At 47.8% G+C, this 19,411-nt stretch overlaps 1 protein-coding gene across 3 annotated transcripts in view; it reads right to left on the reverse strand.

Annotated features, from left to right (window-relative positions):
* The window catches only part of NCR1 (natural cytotoxicity triggering receptor 1), a 35,852-nt gene that overhangs the window by 13,493 nt on the left and 2,948 nt on the right, over positions 1-19,411 (reverse strand). Inside the window, exons 6-7 of one of the 3 annotated variants that reach the window (XR_010344204.1) lie at positions 18,059-18,106; positions 17,007-17,329 (exon numbers count right to left, since the gene is read on the reverse strand). Coding sequence is in view for 1 of the 3 variants with exons in the window: in XM_021671491.2 (XP_021527166.2) it covers positions 17,148-17,329; positions 18,059-18,106 (230 nt within the window). In the remaining 2 variants the exon portion in view is untranslated. Of the gene's footprint in view, positions 1-16,391; positions 17,330-18,058; positions 18,107-19,411 lie in introns of those variants that run through there. The other 2 variants (XM_021671491.2, XR_010344205.1) reach the window with 2 other exon arrangements.

Consider the following 19,411-nt stretch of genomic DNA (forward strand, 5'->3'; position numbering starts at 1 on the left):
TCAAGCAATTCTCCTGCCTCAGCCTCTTGAGTAGCTGGGATTACAGGCACGCGCCACCGTGCCCAGCTAACTTTTATATTTTTAGTAGAGACAGGGTTTTACCTTGTTGACCAGGATGGTCTCGATCTCTTGACCACGTGATCCACCCGCCTCAGCCTCCCAAAGTGCTGGGATTACAGGCGTGAGCCACTGCGCCTGACTGTCTGTCTCTGTGTCTGTGTGAGTCTGTATGTGTCTGTCTCTGTCTCTCTGTTGTGTCTCTGTGTGAGTCTGTATGTGTCTGTCTCTGTCTCTGTTGTATCTGTCTCTGTCTCTCTGTTGTGTCTCTGTCTCTGTGAGTCTGTATGTGTTTGTCTCTGTTGTGTCTGTCTCTGTGTGTCTCTGTCTCTGTGTGAGTCTGTGTCTGTTCTGTCTCTGTCTCTGTGTCTCTCTGCGTGAGTCTGTATGTGTCTGTCTCTGTCTCTCTGTGTCTGTCTCTGTGTGTCTCTGTCTCTGTGTGCATCTGTATGTGTGACTGCTCTCTGTTGTGTCTGTCTCTGTGTCTCTGTCTCTGAGTCTGTATGTATGACTGTCTCTGTCTCTCTGTTGTGTCTCTGTCTCTGTGTGCGTCTGTATGTGTGACTGTCTCTGTCTCTCTGTTGTGTCTCTGTGTCTCTGTCTCTGTGTGAGTCTGTCTTTGTGTGAGTATGTGTGACTGTCTCTCTGTTGTGTCTCTGTCTCTGTGCGTCTGTATGTGTGACTGTCTGTCTCTCTGTTGTGTCTGTCTCTGTTGTGTCTGTCTCTGTGTCTGTCTCTGTGTGAGTCTGTCTCTGTGAGTCTATGTGTGACTGTCTGTCTCTGTGTGTCTCTGTCTCTGTCTCTGTGTGAGTCTGTAGGTGTGACTGTCTCTGTCTCTCTATTGTGTCTCTGTCTCTGTGCATCTGTATGTGTGACTGTCTCTGTCTCCTTGTTGTGTCTGTCTCTGTGTGTCTGTCTCTGTGTGAGTCTGTGAGTCTGTATGTGTGACTGTCTCTGTGTCTCTCTCTGAGTCTGTGTGTCTGTCTCTGTGTGACTGTCTCTGTGTGAGTCTGTATGTGACTGTATGTGTGACTGTCTCTGTGTCTCTCTCTGTGTGAGTCTGTATGTGTGACTGTCTCTGTGTGTCTCTGTCTCTGTGTGCATCTGTATGTGTGACTGTCTCTGTGTGTCTCTCTCCGAGTCTGTATGTGTGACTGTCTCTGTGTGAGTCTGTATGTGTGACTGTCTGTGTGTCTCTGTCTCTGTGTGAGTCTGTATGTGTGACTGTCTGTGTCTCTGTGTGAGTCTGTATGTGTGACTGTCTCTGTGTGTCTCTGTGTGTCTGTCTCTGTGTGAGTCTGTGTGACTGTGTCTCTCTCTGCGTGAGTCTGTATGTGTGACTGTCTCTGAGTTTGTCTCTGTGAGTCTGTATGTGTGACTGTCTCTGTCTCTCTGTTGTCTGTCTCTGTGTCTCTGTCTCTGTGAGTCTGTCTCTGTGTGAGTCTGTATGTGTGACTGTCTCTGTGTCTCTGTCTCTGTGTGAGTCTATGTGTGACTATCTCTGTGAGTCTGTATGTATGACTGTGTGTCTCTGTCTCTGTGTGAGTCTGTATGTGTGACTGTCTCTGTGTGAGTCTGTATGTGTGACTGTCTCTGTGTCTGTCTCTGTGTGACTCTCTCTGTGTGAGTCTGTATGTGTGACTGTCTCTGTGTGTCTCTGTCTCTGTGTGATTCGGTCTCTGTGTGACTCTGTCTCTGTGAGTCAGTATGTGTGACTGTCTGTGTGACTCTCTGTGTGAGTCTGTATGTGTGACTGTCTCTGTGTGTCTGTCTCTGTGTGACTGTCTCTGTGTGAGTCTGTATGTGTGACTGTCTCTGTGTGTCTCTGTCTCTGTGAGTCTGTATGTGTGACTGTCTCTGTGTGTCTGTCTCTGAGTCTGTATGTGTGACTGTCTCTGTGTCTCTGTCTCTGTGTGACTGTCTCTGTCTCTGTGTGTCTCTGTCTGTGTGTCTGTGTGACTCTGTCTCTGTGTGAGTCTGTATGTGTGACTGTCTCTGTATGTGACTGTCTCTGTGTGTCTCTGTGTGACTCTCTGTGTGAGTCTGTATGTGTGACTGTCTCTGTGTGTCTCTGTCTCTGTGTGAGTCTATGTGTGACTGTGAGTCTGTATGTGTGACTGTCTCTGTGTGTCTCTGTCTCTGTGAGTCTGTATGTGTGACTGTCTCTGTGTGTCTCTGTCTCTGTGTGACTGTCTCTGTGAGTCTGCATGTGACTGTCTCTGTGTGTCTGTCTCTGTGTGTCTCTGTCTCTGTGTCTCTGTGTGACTCTGTCTCTGTGTGAGTCTGTATGTGTGACTGTCTCTGTATGTGACTGTCTCTGTGTGTCTCTGTCTCTGTGTGTCTCTGTCTCTGTGTGTCTCTGTGTGACTCTGTCTCTGTGTGAGTCTGCATGTGTGACTGTCTCTGTGTGTCTCTGTCTGTGTCTCTCTGTGTTACTGTCTCTGTGTGAGTCTGTATGTGTGACTGTCTCTGTGTCTCTGTCTGTGTGTCTCTCTGTGTTACTGTCTGTGTGAGTCTGTATGTGTGACTGTCTCTGTGTCTCTGTCTGTGTGTCTCTCTGTGTTACTGTCTCTGTGAGTCTGTATGTGTGGCTGTCTCTGTGTGTCTCTGTGAGTCTGTATGTGTGACTGTCTCTGTGTGTGTGACTGTCTCTGGGAGTCTCTGTGTATGTCTGTCTCTCGCCTCCCCCCTTCTCTTTACTTCCCATTGCCCTGGGAAACATCTTTTACACCTGTATTTGGTCATTCATAGAAAATGCATAGAAGCCACTCTGCTCCCTGGTGGTCTAGTGGTTACGATTCAGTGCTCTCACTGCTGTGGCCCAGGTTCAATTCCCGCTCAGGGAACAAAAAGCCACTCTGCAGTTTTCCTTAAGAACGAAAAGTTGTCACTTAGCGTCAGCACTGGCTTCCAGGTGCTGACCAAACTGATGGACCCTTCTCCTCACTTGACTCTCCAGCAGACTTTTGGTAGGGGTGAAACTATTTTTTTTTTCTTTTCTTTTCTTTTTTTTTTAGAGACAGGGTTTCACCATGTTGGCCAGGCTAGTATCGAACTCCTGGCCTCAAGTGATCCACCTGCCTCGGCCTCACAAAATGCTGGGATTACAGGTGTGAGCCACCGCACCCGGCCAGGGGTGAAACTATTTTAAGAATAAGAACATTGATATGGGGGAGGTTGTCATGGTCCCAGGCACAGAAACAAGGGCATAGGGCTCAGGGTTTAGGTTGAAAGCTTATATGACAAAGGTTGTCTTTTTTTTTTGAGATGGAGTCTTTGTCGCCCAGGCTGGAGTGCGGTGGCATCATCTTTTGTGTCTATCTTTGCATCTTTATTTTTAACAACTTCTACGCGGGGACTTCATACCCATGTGGAACTCTAACGCTGACTGGGCCCCTCACTTGACCACTTCCCCTATTCACACTTCCCATCAATGTGAACTGCATAGCCTTGTTCCCTCATCACATCAAGTCCGGTGTCTCCCACAGTTGGCTCTCTTGTCTCTCCTAAAACCCCCAGCAAACAAAACACGGTTCAAGTCCTCTGCCTTTAAGTTGTAAAAACATCAAAGGTATCTTGGATATAAAGCCAAAAAATTCCCCAACCACCTAGTTCCCCCAAATACCTTCCATAAAGGGTTTCGCCTCTTCTCAACCATCCACTCCCCTCCAGTGCATGTTAAAAAAAAGTTTTCTCCTTGAGTTTTTCAAGTAACTACAAAGTCCGCCTCACTACAGATAAACTCCAAACTCTCTGTAGAGTAAAATAGCCAAGCTTTAAAACAAAATGGCCGCCCACAGCGGTCTTTAAATGCTCCAACGGTCCGGACACTCTGGCGAGTTGTTACTAAAACGGCAGGCCACCCAAACCAGTTTCCTTAATCAATGGCTCTAGTCCAAAATCCGCCTCCGTGGCTCCGCTCTTGTGTTGTTCACAGTCCAAGCTCCAAGGTCCTTCTAAGCGAGACCCCACCTTCCTATAAACTACTGGCCCCCTCTACTCCCCCAGTTCTGCCCCAGTTTTTCCTTAGTTCAGCCAGTATGCAAAAAAAAACCCAAAAACCTCCTAAAAAAAGTGTTTCCTTCTACTCAGCCTAACTGGAACCCAAATGCCTCAGAGGGAAGTAAAGCTTTAAATAATTTCCACCAGTATAACCTCGTGGGCATTAGAAAAGCCGCTCAAAAACCCATAAATTCATTGCAGCACTGTTTACAATAGCAACGACCTGGAGCCAACCCAAATGTCCATCAATGATAAACTGGATAAAGAAAATGTGGCACATATACACCATGGAATACTACACAGCCATAAAAAACGACGAGTTTGTGTCCTTTATAGGGACATGGATGAATCTGGAAACCATCATTCTCAGCAAACTGACACAGAACAGAAAATCAAACACCACATGGTATCACTCATAGGCGGGCGCTGAACAATTAGAACATGTGGACACAGGGAGGGGAGCATCACATACTGTGGTCAATTGTGGGGGACTAGGGGAGGGACAGCAGGGGGTGGGGAGGGGTAACGTGGGGAGAAATACCAGATAAAGGTGATGGGGGGAGGAAGGCAGCAAACCACCTTGCCATGTATGTACCTGTGCAACAATCCTGCATGATCTGCATATCTACCCCAGAATCTAAAGTACAATAAAAAATAAAATAAACCCATAAATCTATCTAAAACAACTAAAGTTGTCCAGGGTACTGATGGGTCACCTAAAGCGTTTTTAAAAAGCCTCCAAAAGGCCTATCAAATTTACACCCCATGTAATCCAGCGGCTCCCAAAAATAGCCATGCTATTAATTTGGCATTTGTGGCCCAGGCAACTCCTAATATTAAAAAAAAAAGTTACAAAAACCTAAAAAATTCATTAAAACAAACATTTCCCAGCTCCTAAGAATAGCTCAAAAGGTTTTTGACAATCAAAACCATAAAAAACAAAAACAGATCGCCGGGCGTGGTGGCTCACGCCTTTAATCCCAGCACTTTGGGAGGCCAAGGCGGGCGAATCACGAGGTCAAGAGATCGAGACCATCCCGGCCAACATGGTGAAACTCCGTCTCTACTAAAAATACAAAAAATTAGCTGAGTGTGGTGGCGCATGCCTGTAATCCCAGCTACTCAGGAGGCTGAGGCAGGAGAATTGCTTGAACCCGGGAGGTGGAGGTTGCAGTGAGCCGAGGTCGCGCCACTGCACTCCAGCCTGACGCCTGGTGACGGAGTGAGACTCTAAAACAAACAAACAAACGAAAAAAACAAAAAACAAAAACAAAAACAGGCTGCTCCGGCAGCTAAAAAGGCTTCAAAAGGCAAAAATCTTAAACACAAGCCTTCCAAGTTGTCTACAAGCCATAACGGCATCAGCAAGTCTGGCCCGAAAAGCTAATAAACTAACCCTGGGCCAGAACTTAGCCCTCACGGCTCCCCACGCTGCTAAAACGTGGCTGCGCAGCGCTTCCGGTAAATACGTGTCAAACGCCCGCAGATCACAGTACCAAAGTTTGCTGTTAAATCAGCCTTGTTTAACTTTCTCCCCCACAAGGTGTTCAAATCCAGTTACTCTACTTCCTAATCCAAACCTAACTGCACCTGTCTATAATTGCCAAAAGCTGTTAAAAACTACAAAAACTGGCCAACCTCACCTCCAGGATGTTCCTTTAAAAAAAAGGCAAATGCTGTGGCTCACGCCTGTAATCCTAGCACTTTGGGAGGCCGAGGTGGGTGGATCACCTGAGGTCAGGAGTTCAAGACCAGCCTGGCCATCATGGTGAAACCTCATCTTAAAAAAAAAAAAAAAGGCAAATGCCGCAGTATTTACTAACAGTAGCAGCTTCCTTAAGCAAAAAAGTGCAAAAAGCCGGTGTGGCTGTTACCACAAAAACAAATGTTCTGTGGGCCCAGGCCCTGCCAGCCATAACTTCAGCACAAAAATCTAAGTTGGTTGCCCTCACTCAGGCTCTGCAGTGGGGTGGCTGCGATCCACTGCAAGAAACATCAAAACAGCAGCAACAACAACAACAAAAAAACAACAAAACGCAGTCGTTACCCAAAAAAATCAAACGGCAAACTCCGCTGCCCAGAAGGCAGCCCGGCTCCCCGTCACGCCCTTAACAGTCCTGCCTGCCGTGCCCTTCGGGCAGCCCGACCTACCAACCACCAACATACTCTCCAAAAAAAAAAAAAAAAAAAAAAAAGCATCAAACATTCAGACCAGTAAAAACCCAAATAGTTGGTAAATTCTCCCAAATTCCAAAATTTTCCTGCCTTGTGCCCTGAAAAAAGCCTTGGCTGGTTGCTCCATTCTTCCACCCACTTAAAAAAGTAAAATGAGCCCAGCTTTAAAAAAATTGTTTTAAACTCCTCGCCTTCAAAACTTAACCAGGCGGCCTCCCAGCGCGCAACCTGCACACAGGTAAACGCCAAACAAAAACCCAAGCCTAAGCTGGGCCACCGCCTCCGGGAACGTGGCCCAAAAAAAGGCAAAAAATAAACTTCACGAAAACAAAGCCACACTGGGCGGATTCTAAGTGTCTCCTAGTTATGGTAAACACGTTTTCTAAATAAACTAAGGCATTTGCCACCAAACACAAAACTGCCTCTACGGTAGTTAAATTCTTATTCAATAAAATCATCCCTCGACATGGGCTGCCGTTTGCTACGAAATCTAATAATGGACCAGCCTTCACCTCGTCCACAGCTCAGCCAGTCAGTAAGGCGTTGAACATTCAATAAAAACTCCATTATGCCTATCAACCTCAAAGCTCTAAACGGGCAAAACGCTAATTCCAACTTTAAAAAGTACTCACAAAATTAATCTTAAAAACTGTTAAGAGTTAAACAAACCTCCTTCCTTTAGCCCTTCTTAAAGTTGAATGCACTCCTTACAAGGCAGGTTTCTCTCTTTTAAAATCACGCATAAAAGGCCTCCGCCTATATTGCCTAAACTACAAAATACCCACCTAGCAAAAATATCCCAAGCTGACTTGTTACAGCACCTGCAGTCTCTCCAACAGGTTCAAGACGTCATCCAGCCGCTCGTCCAGGAAGCACGCCCCAATCCTTGTTTATCTCCTTTACCTGCTCCCTCAATTACTTCCTAAATTTCATTCAACAGCGCATAGCGTCTGTCAAGCTTTTGCATCTCAAAACCCAATATAACCCTCTTGTTACAACTAAAAAGTCAATGCTTTAACTCCCCAAAAACACAAGTGGGAAATGTGACAACCTAACTTGTGCTAGTCTGACCGACTCCTCCATCTCGGCTGTGAGCCTGACCGACTCCATCTTGGCTTCTCCCCGCGCCGTTTCTCCCTTGAGTGCCTACCTGGGCCACACTGTGCTGGGTCATGTTGTGCTCAGAACTATAGAAACATACAACCGTTGTAAACATGTCCTGCTGCACAGGCCCCCTTGCTATTGTGACCCCCCTTGATTGATTATTTGGAAAGCACCGAATGCCCCCTTGGTAACAGCCATCACGGGAGCCGCTTGTATACACCCTCCTCAGTTAATCAGCAATCACGGGAGCCTCCTCCCCTAACCTGCCTATCCTGCTTCTGTAAAATTCCGCTCTGCCCCCTTACCCCGAGCAACATAGAAAAAGAAATCCAACCCCTTCCTTGGGGCCGAGAGATTTTCAGTGTGAGCTAAGTCTCGGTTGCCAGCAATACAGGACTCACAATCAGATGTCAGAGCGTGGCGTTTTCCTATCAACTCGCTCGGGTATAACATTTGCAGTGAGCCAAGATCTCACCGCTGCACGCCAGCCAGGGCAACAGAGTGAGTCTCGGTCTCAAAAAAAAAAAAAAAAAGTGGGAGAGCTCACACATGCACTGCGGGATGAAAGGCCACAGAGACGCAGCAGATTGCTGTCTGCAAGCCGCCGCCAAGAGCCTCCTCCAGGAACTGCATCCGTTGGCGCCCTGATGATGGGCTTCCTGGGCTCCAAAGTGCAAGAAAATAAACTTCTGCTGTTTAAGCCGCCCGGTATTTCGTTGTAGCAACCTGAGCTGACTAAGACAATCCCCCCGCAAAACAGGATTGTCTGCCTCCAAAAACCATAGCGCTGAGGATGGGAAACCCTGTTGATTATGAGAAGACAACCCTCTAAAGATGTTTACATATGAGACGTTTACCTGGTCAGAATTTTAAAAGAAAGTAGACATAAAAATGCTTGTTTTGAGCCGGGTGTGGCGGCTCACGCCTGTAATCCCAGCACTTAGGGAGGCCGAGGTGTGTGGATCATTTGAGGTCGGGAGTTCGAGACCAGCCTGACCAACATGGAGGAACCCCATTATTACTAAAAATACAAAATTAGCTGGGTGTGGTGTCACATGCCTGTAATCCCAGCTACTCGGGAGGCTGAGGCAGGAGAATCGCTTGAACCCAGGAGGCAGAAGCTGTGGTGAGCTGAGACTGTGCCATTGCACTCCAGCCTGGGCTACAAGGTTGAAACTCCATCTAAAAAAAAAAAAAAAAAAAAAAGATTTACCCGGGAGTGGTGGGGCATGCCTGTAATCCCAGTTACTTGGGAGGCTGAGGCAGGAGAATCACTTGAACTGGGGCAGGAGGTTTCAGTGAGCCGAGATCGAGTCACTGCTTTCCAGCCTGGGCAACAGAGCGAGACTCTGTCTCAAAAAAAAAAAAAGGAAATATATGTTCACAGAGTAGCTTGCACACGAATGTTTATAGCAGTTTATAACAGCACACCTGTAATGCCAGGACTTTGGGAGGCTTAGGCTAGAGCATCACTTGAACCCAGGGGTTTGAGACCAGCCTGGGCAACATGGCGAGACTCTGTCTCTAACTGAAAAAAAAAAGAAGAGGTTGGACGCGGTGGGTCAGGCCTGTAATCCCAGCACTTTGGGAGGTCGAGGCGGGAGGATCACAAGGTCAGGAGTTCAAGACCGGCCTGACCAACATCGTGAAACCCTGTCTCTTCTAAAAATACAAAAATTAGCTGGGCGTGGTAGCAGGAACCTGTAATCCTAGCTACTCAGGAGGCTGAGGCAGGAGAGTCGCTTGAACCCAGGAGGCGGAGGCTGCAGTGAGCCAAGATCGCTCCACTGCACTCTAGCCTGGGCGACAGAGTAAGACTCTGTCTCAATAATAATAATAATAAAAGAAAAAAAAAGAAGAAAGAAGAAGGAGAAGAAGGAAGAACAGGAGGAGGAGGGGAAGAAAACCGTGGCAATTCTTCGTTACTTTGGATCTAGCGGTGAGTTCTTACATTTGACACCAAAAGCACAAGCAACAAAATAAAAATTGGTAATTATCAACTGATAATTGGACTTGAACACATTAAAACTTTGTTTTATATAAGAAACAAACAGGCCGGGCGCGGTGGCTCACGCCTGTAATCCCAGCACTTAGGGAGGCCAAGGCGGGTGGATCACGAGGTCAAGAGATCGAGACCATCCTGGTCAACATGGTGAAACCCCGTCTCTACTAAAAATACAAAAATTAGGTGGGCATGGTGGCACGTGCCTGTAATCCCAGCTACTCAGGAGGCTGAGGCAGGAGAATTGCCTGAACCCAGGAGGCGGAGGTTGTGGTGAGCCGAGATCGTGCCATTGCACTCCAGCCTGGGTAACAAGAGCGAAACTCCGTCTCAAAAAAAAAAAAAAAAGAAAAGAAACAAACAAAAAAGAACAAAATCACTGGTGCTCAGAGAAGCAGATGTGACTGCCAGTCTTAGAGCACTGGGAGCCGTGGAGTGGCATGAGAACCACCAGGCTCGAATCCACAGCCCCTAGACGTTGGCTCTGGTGTAGGAGGCGTCTGTAACCCTGTGCGTGCTGTAACCGTCAGAAAACTAGCAGGAAGTGTCCGAGAGAGCCAGCGAACCCACTCCTTTGAGGAGGAAGTGGTCAACGTGTCAAATACAAGTGTGGAGGAACGATCATGAGAACGGCCGAGCAGGTCACTGTGTGTTCCAGGAAGCTCATCAGCGTTGGTCACACAGACAGCTTCAGAGGAGGTGTGGGAGAGGGGCCGGTTTCCAGCGGGTGCGGAGCATACGCAGGGGGTCAGAACAGAGGCTGCCAGTGTGGGTTATGCCTTAGGGAACGTGGGCCCCAGAGCCATGGGCCAGTGAGGGCCACTGGGAGTGGGTCTTCCGGCTGGGTGCGGTGGCTCATGCCTGTAATCCCAATTACTCTGGAGGCTGAGGCGGGAGAATCGCTTCAACCTGGGAAGTGGAGGTTGCAGTGAGCTGAGATTGCACCAGTGCACTCCAGGCTGGGTGTGCAGAGTGAGACTGTCTGAAAAAAAAAAAGTTTGATCTCCTAGAAGTGAGAGTAGGTAGAGGTTACTGGGGCTGGGGTAGGAGGGGAGTGAGATGTTGGTCAAAGGGCGGAAGTGTTCAGTTGTAAGATGAGTTAGTTCTGAGGATCTGATACACAGTCTGGGGATGATGGTTAACATGAACAGGTTTTTTTTTTTTTAGAACTGGGTTTCACTATGTTGGCCAGGCTGGTCTCAAACTCCTGACCTCAGGTGATCCACACACCTCAGCCTCCCAAAGTGCTGGGATTACAGGCGTGAGCCACCATGCCTGGCTTTTTTAAAAAAAAACATGGAGTTTCACTCTTTTGCCCAGGCTGGAGTGCAGTGGCGCAATCTTGGCTCACTGCAACCTCCGCCTCCCAGGTTCAAGCGATTCTCCTGCCTCAGCCTCTCGAGTAGCTAGGACTACAGGCGCCCGCCACCATGCCTGCCTAATTTTTGTATTTTTAGTAGAGATGGGGTTTCACCATGTTGGTCAGGCTGGTCTCGATCTCTTGACCTCATGATCTGCCCGCCTTGGACTCCCACAGTGCTGGGATTACAGGCGTGAGCCACCTCGCCCGGCCAACACGAGTGGGTTTTAAATGTCCTTACCCTTGCTCCTTCTGTTACCAGCTGAAGCTGCTAAGTCCCAGGCACTTGGTGTTGCAAACAAAGAATAGGACATGACGCACACACATAGCAAAGCAGCAAAGGTTAATTAAGCACAGAATGACACTCTCGGAGCAGGGAGGGCGGGTGGATCTCTGCGAAATGCGGTTATAGCTTAAGTCCAACATCAATGGAGCTGAAGGCCATTATCCTAAGCAAACTAACTCAGGAACAGAAAGGGAGGAAGGAGAGGATCGAAAAACTACCTATCCAGTGCTATGCTTATTACCTGGGTGACAAAATAATCTGTACATCAAACCCTCATGACATATGACTTACCTGTATAACAAATCTATTTATCTATCATCAATCATCTACCTATCAATCATCTGTCCATCATACATCTATCTATCTATCATCTTTCATTCATCTGTCCATCACCTATTAATCAACCTATCATTTATCATCTCTTCTCTCAATCTATCTATTATGCAAATACATAAGACGTAATCAACTGATGAATTTAGGTAAAACCACACAAGATTTCCTCTTACTATTCTTGCAAAATTTTCTGTAAACTTTCTATTTAAAAAATTATAAGGGACCGGGTGTGGTGGCTCATGTCTGTAATCTCAACCCTTTGGGAGGTCATGGTGGGCAGATTGCTTCAGGCCAGCCTGGGCAACATGGTGAAACCCTGTCTCTACAAAAGATACAATAATTAGCTGGGTATGGTGGCACATGCCTGTAGTCCAAGCTACTTGGGAGGCTGAGGCTTGAGCCAAGGAGGTGGAGACTGCAGTGAGCCATGATGGTGCCACTGCACTCCAGCCTGGGCAACAGAATGAGACCCTGTCTCAATAAAAAAAAGTAAGTTTAGAGAAAATTCTGAAATTTTTCAGCTAAAACATCTAAAATAGTCTAAAACTGTTAAGAAGTAAACATTGCAAGACCACAGAATACAAATTCAATATACAAAAGCCAATTTTATTTTTACATTGCCAGCAAAAAACAATAGCAATGAAATTATTTCAAGAATGATTTACCATTTACAAAATAAAAACCATACAACTAGGAACAAACCTATCCAAAGATACGTACACTTTCTATATAGGGGACTAGACGATACCACTTAGATAAATTAGAGACCAGTAAAATCAAATGTCGAAACATACCAGATTTAGGATTCAAAAATTCCATGGGTTGAAAGACTGAGGAGATGGCGATTTTCCCTGAATTGATCTTTACGTTCAACACAATCTCTTGTGAAACCCAGAAGGTTTTTGCAGAAATTGATGCTGTCATTCTAAATTTAATCCTGAAGTCTAACGGACCCAGCATAAATCTTGAAAAGCGAAGATGGAGGCTGGGTGTGGTGGCTCATGCCTGTAATCTCAGCACTTTGAAAGGCCGAGGTGGGTGGATCACCTGAGGTCCGGAGTTCAAGACCAGCCTGGCCAACATGGTGAAACCCTATCTCCACTAAAAATATAAAAATTAGCCGGGTGTGGTGGTGCATGCCTGTAATCCCAGTTACACTGGAGGCTGAGGCAGGGGAATCGCTTGAACCCAGAAGGCAGAGGTTGCAGTGAGCCGAGATCACACCACTGCACTCCAGCCTGGGCAACAGAGTGAGACCCTGTCTTGAAAAAAAAAAAAAAAAGGAGTGAAGATGGCAAATATATTCTGCTACCGAGTGTCAAGACCAAGGACCCATCACTTGTATGTATGTACTTGTATGTAGCTGGACCTCCTTCTGGGTTTCCAGTAATGGTCGAGCAACACTCACCTTCCCACTGTCAACCCTGGAAATAGGTCAGCCGTTCTGAACTGTCTGTGTTTTTCCCTGATTTTTCTTTTCTCCCTTATGTTCCCTTCTCCTCTTTGCAATCAGGAGAGTCTTTACACAGTGCAGAAAGCATCACATCACATCCATGATCAAAGTGCTTACTGAGAGCTAAGGGTAAAATGCGCATTTATTATTAACGTGGCTTCCTGGCCGTGAGTTGTCTGTCTCCTGCATTTGCCCAGCACTGAGTGAGGAGAAAAGGAAAAATCAGTCAGGTAAACAGTTGAGGCTGGTCGTTGGGGAAGCAGCCTGGCTGACAAATCGCAGCGGCAGCACACCTGCTGATAAGCTCCGACAGATAAGGAGCCAGCAAAGCACAGAAGCTCTGTTCTTTGTGTGATTAGCAAGTTCCCAGGAAAAGCTTCCCTATCCTTTTCAGGCGTGACGTGGCGGGACCCGTGGGAACTTGCTCAGGGAGGAGGGGGGTTACGTAAAACAGACCCACAGTCACACAAACAAGAGGAGTGCTTTGTGCTTGCCTAGAGAAATACCCACAGCTAAACAGATAGAGGGAGTTGTGCAGTTTTATAGAGAAGAAAAACAGCTACTGAGATGAGAGCAGTTTCTTTTTTTTTTTTTAAACGGAGTCTGCCTCTGTTGCCCAGGCTGGAGTGCAGTGGTGCGATTTGCCTGAGCCTCATGAGTAGCCAGCAGGCGCCGGCCACCACAGCCGGTGAATTTTTTGTATTTTTAGTAGAGACGGGGTTTCACCATGTTAGCCAGGATGGTCTTGATCTCCTGACCTCGTGATCTGCCCAACTCAGCCTCCCAAAATGCTGGAATTACAGGTGTGAGCCACCATGCCCGGCCTGAGAGCAGTTTCTTATAAAAGCTTTTGGATTCAAATATTAAAAACAGCAATCTGGGCCGGGCACAGTGGCTCACGCCTGTAATTCCAGCACTTTGGGAGGCCGAGGCGGGTGAATCACAAGGTCAAGAGATTGACACCATCCTGGCCAATATGGTGAGACTCCGTCTCTACTAAAAATACAAAAATTAGCTGGGCGTGGTGGTGCATGCCTGTAATCCCAGCTATTCAGGAGGCTGAGGCAGGAGAATCGCTTGAACCCGGAAGGCGGAGGTTGCAGTGAGCTGAGATTGCACCACTGCACTCCAGCCCGGTGACAGCAGAGCAAGACTCCGTCTCAACAAACAAAGCAAAACAACCTGGCAGTCTGCTCAGAACCACTCTCTGCTGCAGAGGGCTTTCTTACTTTGCTTATTAAACTTTCACTCCAGCCTCGCCCTTGTGTCCCCCTCCTTAACCATTTTAGATGTGATACAAAGAACTCCAGGTGATACCTCGCAAGAGTGACTGCTACAATGCGGTGCACGGGTGAGATGGCAACCGCGTGACGCAGAGCCACCTTTCCCTCCCATTCAAAGCTCCGGTTACGCCGAGCGCATTTCACTCCCGTCTTGTGTCTGTCTCTACCACCACCCTCCCCTTCCCTGCATCCACACCTTCCTCAAGGTCCCTATTAAATGGCATCTTGCACGGGAAGAGGTTCTAGTAGCATTCTGGATTTCCTCTGGCACAAGCCTGTCATCTGCAACATGGATGGAAATGGAGCTCATTATGTTAAGTGAAATAAGCCAGTCACAGAAAGACACACTTCAGGCCAGGGGCGCTGGCTCATGCCTGTAATCTCAGAACTCCAGCACTTCAGGAGGCTGAGATGGGTGGATCACCCGAGGTCAGGAGTTCGAGACCATCCTGGTTGACACAGTGAAACCCTGTCTCTACTAAAAATACAAAAATTAGCTGAGTGTGCTGGCACATGCCATAATCTCCGCTACTGAGGAGGCTGAGGCAGGAGAATCACTTGAGCTCGGGAGGCGGAGGTTGTGGTGTGTTGAGATTGTGCCATTGCACTCCAGCTTGGGGGCAACAGAGTGAGAGCATCCATCTCAAGAAAAAAAAAAAAAAGACAAACTTCATTTGTTCTCACTTATTTGTGGGAGCTAAAAATGAACACAACTGAACTCACGGAGATAGTAGAATGATGGTTACTGGAGGCTGGAAGGGTGGTGGCGGAAGGGGGGGTGATTAATGCACACAAGAAAGAGAAAGAATGAATAAGACCTGGTATTTGCTAGCACAGCTGAGTGATTACAGTGAAAAATAATTTAATCGAACATTTTAGAATAACTAAGATTATAACTGCATTATTTGTAACACAAAGGATACGTACTTGAGGTGATGGAAACCCTGTGTACCCTGATGTGATTATTAGGCATTGCATGCCTCAAAGTATCCTGTGTACCTCATAAATATATACACTTACTGTGTACCCACAAAAACCAAAAGGCTGGGCATGGTGACTGTAATCCCAGCACTTTGGGAGGCCAAGGTGAGCAGATCACCTGAGGTCGACTTCAAGACCAGCCTGATCAATGTGGAGAAACCCCATCTGTACTAAAAATACAAAATTAGGTGTGGTGGCCCATGCCTGTAATCCCAGCTACTTGGGAGGTTGAGACAGGAGAATCACTTGAACCTGGGAGGCGGAGGTTGCAGTGAGCAGAGATCATGCTACTGCACTCCAGCCTGGGCAACAGAGCAAAACTCAAAAGAGAATCCCAAAAACAAAATACAAAACAAAATCTAAAAATGTCTCCTGGCATGCTGGCTCATACCTATAATCCCAGTACTTTGGGAGCCCAAGGCGGGAGAATTGCTTGAGCCCAGGAGTTTGAGTCTACCCTGGGCAACATAGTGAGACCTTATTTCTACAAACAATAATTAAAAAAATAGCTAGGTGTGGTGGCATGTGCTGTAGTCCCAGCTACTCAGGAGGCCAAGGTGGGAGGATCACTTGGGCCCAGGAGGTCGAGGCTACAGTGAGCTGTGATCACACCACTGCACCTCAGCCTAAAAAAGAAAAAGAAGAAACAGCAGCAACGGAAGACTGATTCCTCGTTTATTGATTCATATATTTGAGGTCTGCACTTCCGGATAACCGATCCTATCATGGCAGGGGCAATGTCTGTTTTGTGGGCAATGCTTTCACCAGAGCCTGGCACATAGGAGGCACTTGTAACAGAGACGGGAGATACTTGTTACAAAACCCTTCACTCTCTAGTTCATGAGAAGTACCAATATTTAGCCTGCCTCGTAGTCACATGGAATCAAGGCTGCATTTTCCAACCACTGTGTCGGGCTGAATTTTTGTATTTTTAGTAGAGACAGGGTTTCACCATGTTGGCCAGGCTGGAACTCCTGACCTCAGGTGATCCACCTGCCTTGGCCTCCCAAAGTGCTGGGGTGACAGGTGTGAGTCACCGCGCCCAGCAGGATTCACTTATAAAGCTGCTTCTCTATGGCTGGTTGTGGCCACAATGCCTCCTGAACCATTTGATTCAGACCTATTCTATGTTAGTTACTAACTTTTTTTTTATTTTTTATTTTGAGAAGGAGGCTTGCTGTGTTGCCAGGCTGGAGTGCAGTGGCACAATCTCGGCTCACTGCAACCTCCGCCTTCCCAGTTCAAGTGATTCTCCTGCCTCAGCCTCCTGAGTAGCTGGGATTACAGGTGCTTGACACCATGCCCGGCTAATTTTTGTATTTTTAGTAGAGACGGGGTTTCACCATGTTGGCCAGGCTAGTCTTGATCTCTTGACCTCATGATTCCCCTGCCTCAGCCTCCCAAAGTGCTGGGATTACAGGCATGAGCCACGGTGCCCGGCCAGTTGTTAACTACTTTGAATGGCTGCCTGCAGAGAAAGGGAAGAAATAAAGCCCAGAATAGGAAGAAAATATTTCCATTCTCTATTAAAGAAGGAGAGATCTTTTCAGAAAAGACTAGAGCTGTTAAAAGTATGGTTTGCAGCAAGTTGCATAAAAATACTTAGAGCCTAGAAGAGACCATAGGATTTGTCTACAAAAGAAATTTAGTGGCCAGGGGCGGTGGCTCATGCCTGTAATCCCAGCACTTTGAGAGGCCGAGGCGGATCATGAGGTCAGGAGATTGAGACCATCCTGGTTAATGCGGTGAAACCTCGTCTCTATCAAAAATACAAAAAATTAGCTGGGTGTGGTGGTGCGTACATGTAATCCCAGCTACTCAGAAGGCTGAGGCAGGAGAATCGCTCGAACCTGGGAGGCGGAGGTTTCGGTGAGCTGAGATCCTGCCACTGCACTCCAGCCTGGGTGACAGAGCCAGACTCCGTCTCAGGAAAAAAAAAAAAACAAAGAAATATAGCTTGTTTCTCCCACCTCCTGTGTCATCTGAGATGCTCTGACAAATGGAATGGCATTGTCCCGTTTCCTGCAGTGACTCCCTCCTCCGTGGGTTCAACACAGGCTCCACACCAGCTTTCAGCTCCACCCATGGCTGCTGCGTCTCTTGCTCGTTCTTCAGAGAGTCTTTGTGTTCAAGCTTCTCCTGCACTGCCCAGTGGAAGCTCTGCTGGCTTGCTCTCTGGTCCTCTTCCTGCTGAGACGGTCTTCAACTAGGAGCCACACCAGAGCCACCAGGACCAGGAAGGCCAGGGCCACCCGAACGAGATTCTGGGCAGTGTGGTCCCAGAGGGCAAGCTCTGTGGGCAGGAGAACAGGGTGATGGCTGACAGGGATGTAAGGACACCCTCTGTTTTTTTCTTTTTTGAGACAGAGCCTTGATCTTGTTGCCCAGGCTGGAGTGCAACAGTGCGATCTTCAGCTCACTGCAACCTCCGCCTCCCGTTTCAGCCTCCCAAGCAGCTGGGACTTCAGTTGAGCGCCACCACGGCTGGCTAATTTTTGTTTCTTTTGAGACGGAGTCTCGCTCTGTCGCCCAGGCTGGAGTGCAGTGGCTTGATCTCGGCTCACTGCAACCTCCGCCTCCTCGGTTCAAGCAATTCCTCTGCCTCAGCCTCCCAAGTAGCTGGGACTACAGACGCGTGCCACCATACCTGTCTAATTTTTGTATTTTTAGTAGAAACAGGGTTTCACTATGTTGGTCAGGATGGTCTTGATCTCTTGACTTCATGATCTGCCCGACTGAGCCTCTCAAAGTGCTGGGATTACAGGCTCGAACCACTGTGCCCAGCCAATTTTTGTATTTTTACTAGAGACGGGATTTCCCCATGTTGGCCAGGCTGGTCTCAAACTCCTGACCTCAGATGATCCGCCTGCCTTGGCCTCCCAGTGTGCTGGGATTACAGGTGTGGGCTACCACACCTGGCCAAGGACACCCTCTTGTTCCACTGATCCCCGTCTCCTTCCCAGCTCGTGACTCTACGCCCAGCTCCTTCCTTTACAGCCTTTGGCCCCAGGTGTGTACTTACCTTTCTGGAGTCCCGTCTCTGTGGTTAAAAGGTAGGTCTCCCCAGAGTCTGCCAATAATAAGGGAAGTAAAGAAAAGGGGATGGTATTGGCCTCCTCCACCTCAGCGCTCCTTCCCTTGGGTATACCCAATGACGTTCGCAAGGTCCCACCCCGCCCTGCTGGTCCCAGAGCTTCACCCAGCAGATAAACTGGAAGGGTCCGCAGATGGACAAGCCCGAGGAGGAATTCCACTCTAGCACTCATGAGCATGTGTCTTTGCAGCAGTCACGTCTTCTACGTTTCTGGTTTTGTTTTTTTGTTTTTTTTTTTTGAGACACAGTTTCACTCTTGTCGCCCAGGCTGGCGTGCAATGGCACAATCTCAGCTCACTGCAATCTCTGCCTCCCGAGTTCAAGTGATTCTCCTGGTTCAGCCCCGAGTAGCTGTAATTACAGGCATCCACCACCATGCCCAGCTAATTTTTGTATTTTTAGTAGAGACAGGGGTTTCACTGTGTTGGCCAGGCTGGTCTCGAACTCCTGACCTCAAGTGATGTGCCCGCCTCTACCTTCCAAACTGTTGGGATTACAGGTGTGAACCACCATGCCCAGCCCATGTCTTCTACTTAAGCTTCATTTTCCTCATTAAGTCATCATCACTCCTTTCTCCTCACACATAGTCAAATTCAAAGTCTCACTAGTTTTTTCAGCGTCCTAACCATGCAGCCCCAGCCCCATCCCATCCCACCGTCATCTTCCAGACGTCAGTTCCAACCCTCCAGTCCTCACAGCTGTTCTTTTGTCGCCCTGGTCATCTTCCTGCCTCAGGGCACAGGCAGAGGCCGTTTACTCTCTCCAACCCTCCTTTCTCCGGAGAGCCACACGACAAGCTCAAGTCTGAAGGCGTTTGCTCAGATGTCTTCTTCTCTGTGAGGCCGATCTGGACAACCCATTTAGTAGTGCCACCTGCCCTCCCAAACACTTTCAGTCTGTTCTTCTTTGTCTTTTTCCTTCCATAGCCTCATTTCCTCCTGTGTGCTGTCCTGACATCGACGCACGGTCTGTCTCCTCCCGCTAGAATCTAAGTGCCACAAAGCCAAGATAGTTGCCTGGCTGACTGTTACAGTGTAGATCACTGTGTATACCATGCACTTGATGAATATATAAAAATATGTTTACACACACACACACACACACACACACACACACACACATATATATATATAGTGATGGAGTCTTGCTCTGTCACCTAGGCTGGAGTGAGGTAGTAGGATTTTGGCTCATGCAACCTCTGCCTCCCTGGTTTAAGCGATTCTCCTGCCTCAGCCTCCAGAGTAGCTGGGATTACAGGTGCCCATTACCACACCTGGCTAA

Source organism: Aotus nancymaae, unplaced genomic scaffold, assembly GCF_030222135.1.
Source record: "Aotus nancymaae isolate 86718 unplaced genomic scaffold, 86718_ANA_hifiasm-v0.15.2.pri h1tg000028l, whole genome shotgun sequence".
NCBI classification, from domain to species: domain Eukaryota; kingdom Metazoa; phylum Chordata; class Mammalia; order Primates; family Aotidae; genus Aotus; species Aotus nancymaae.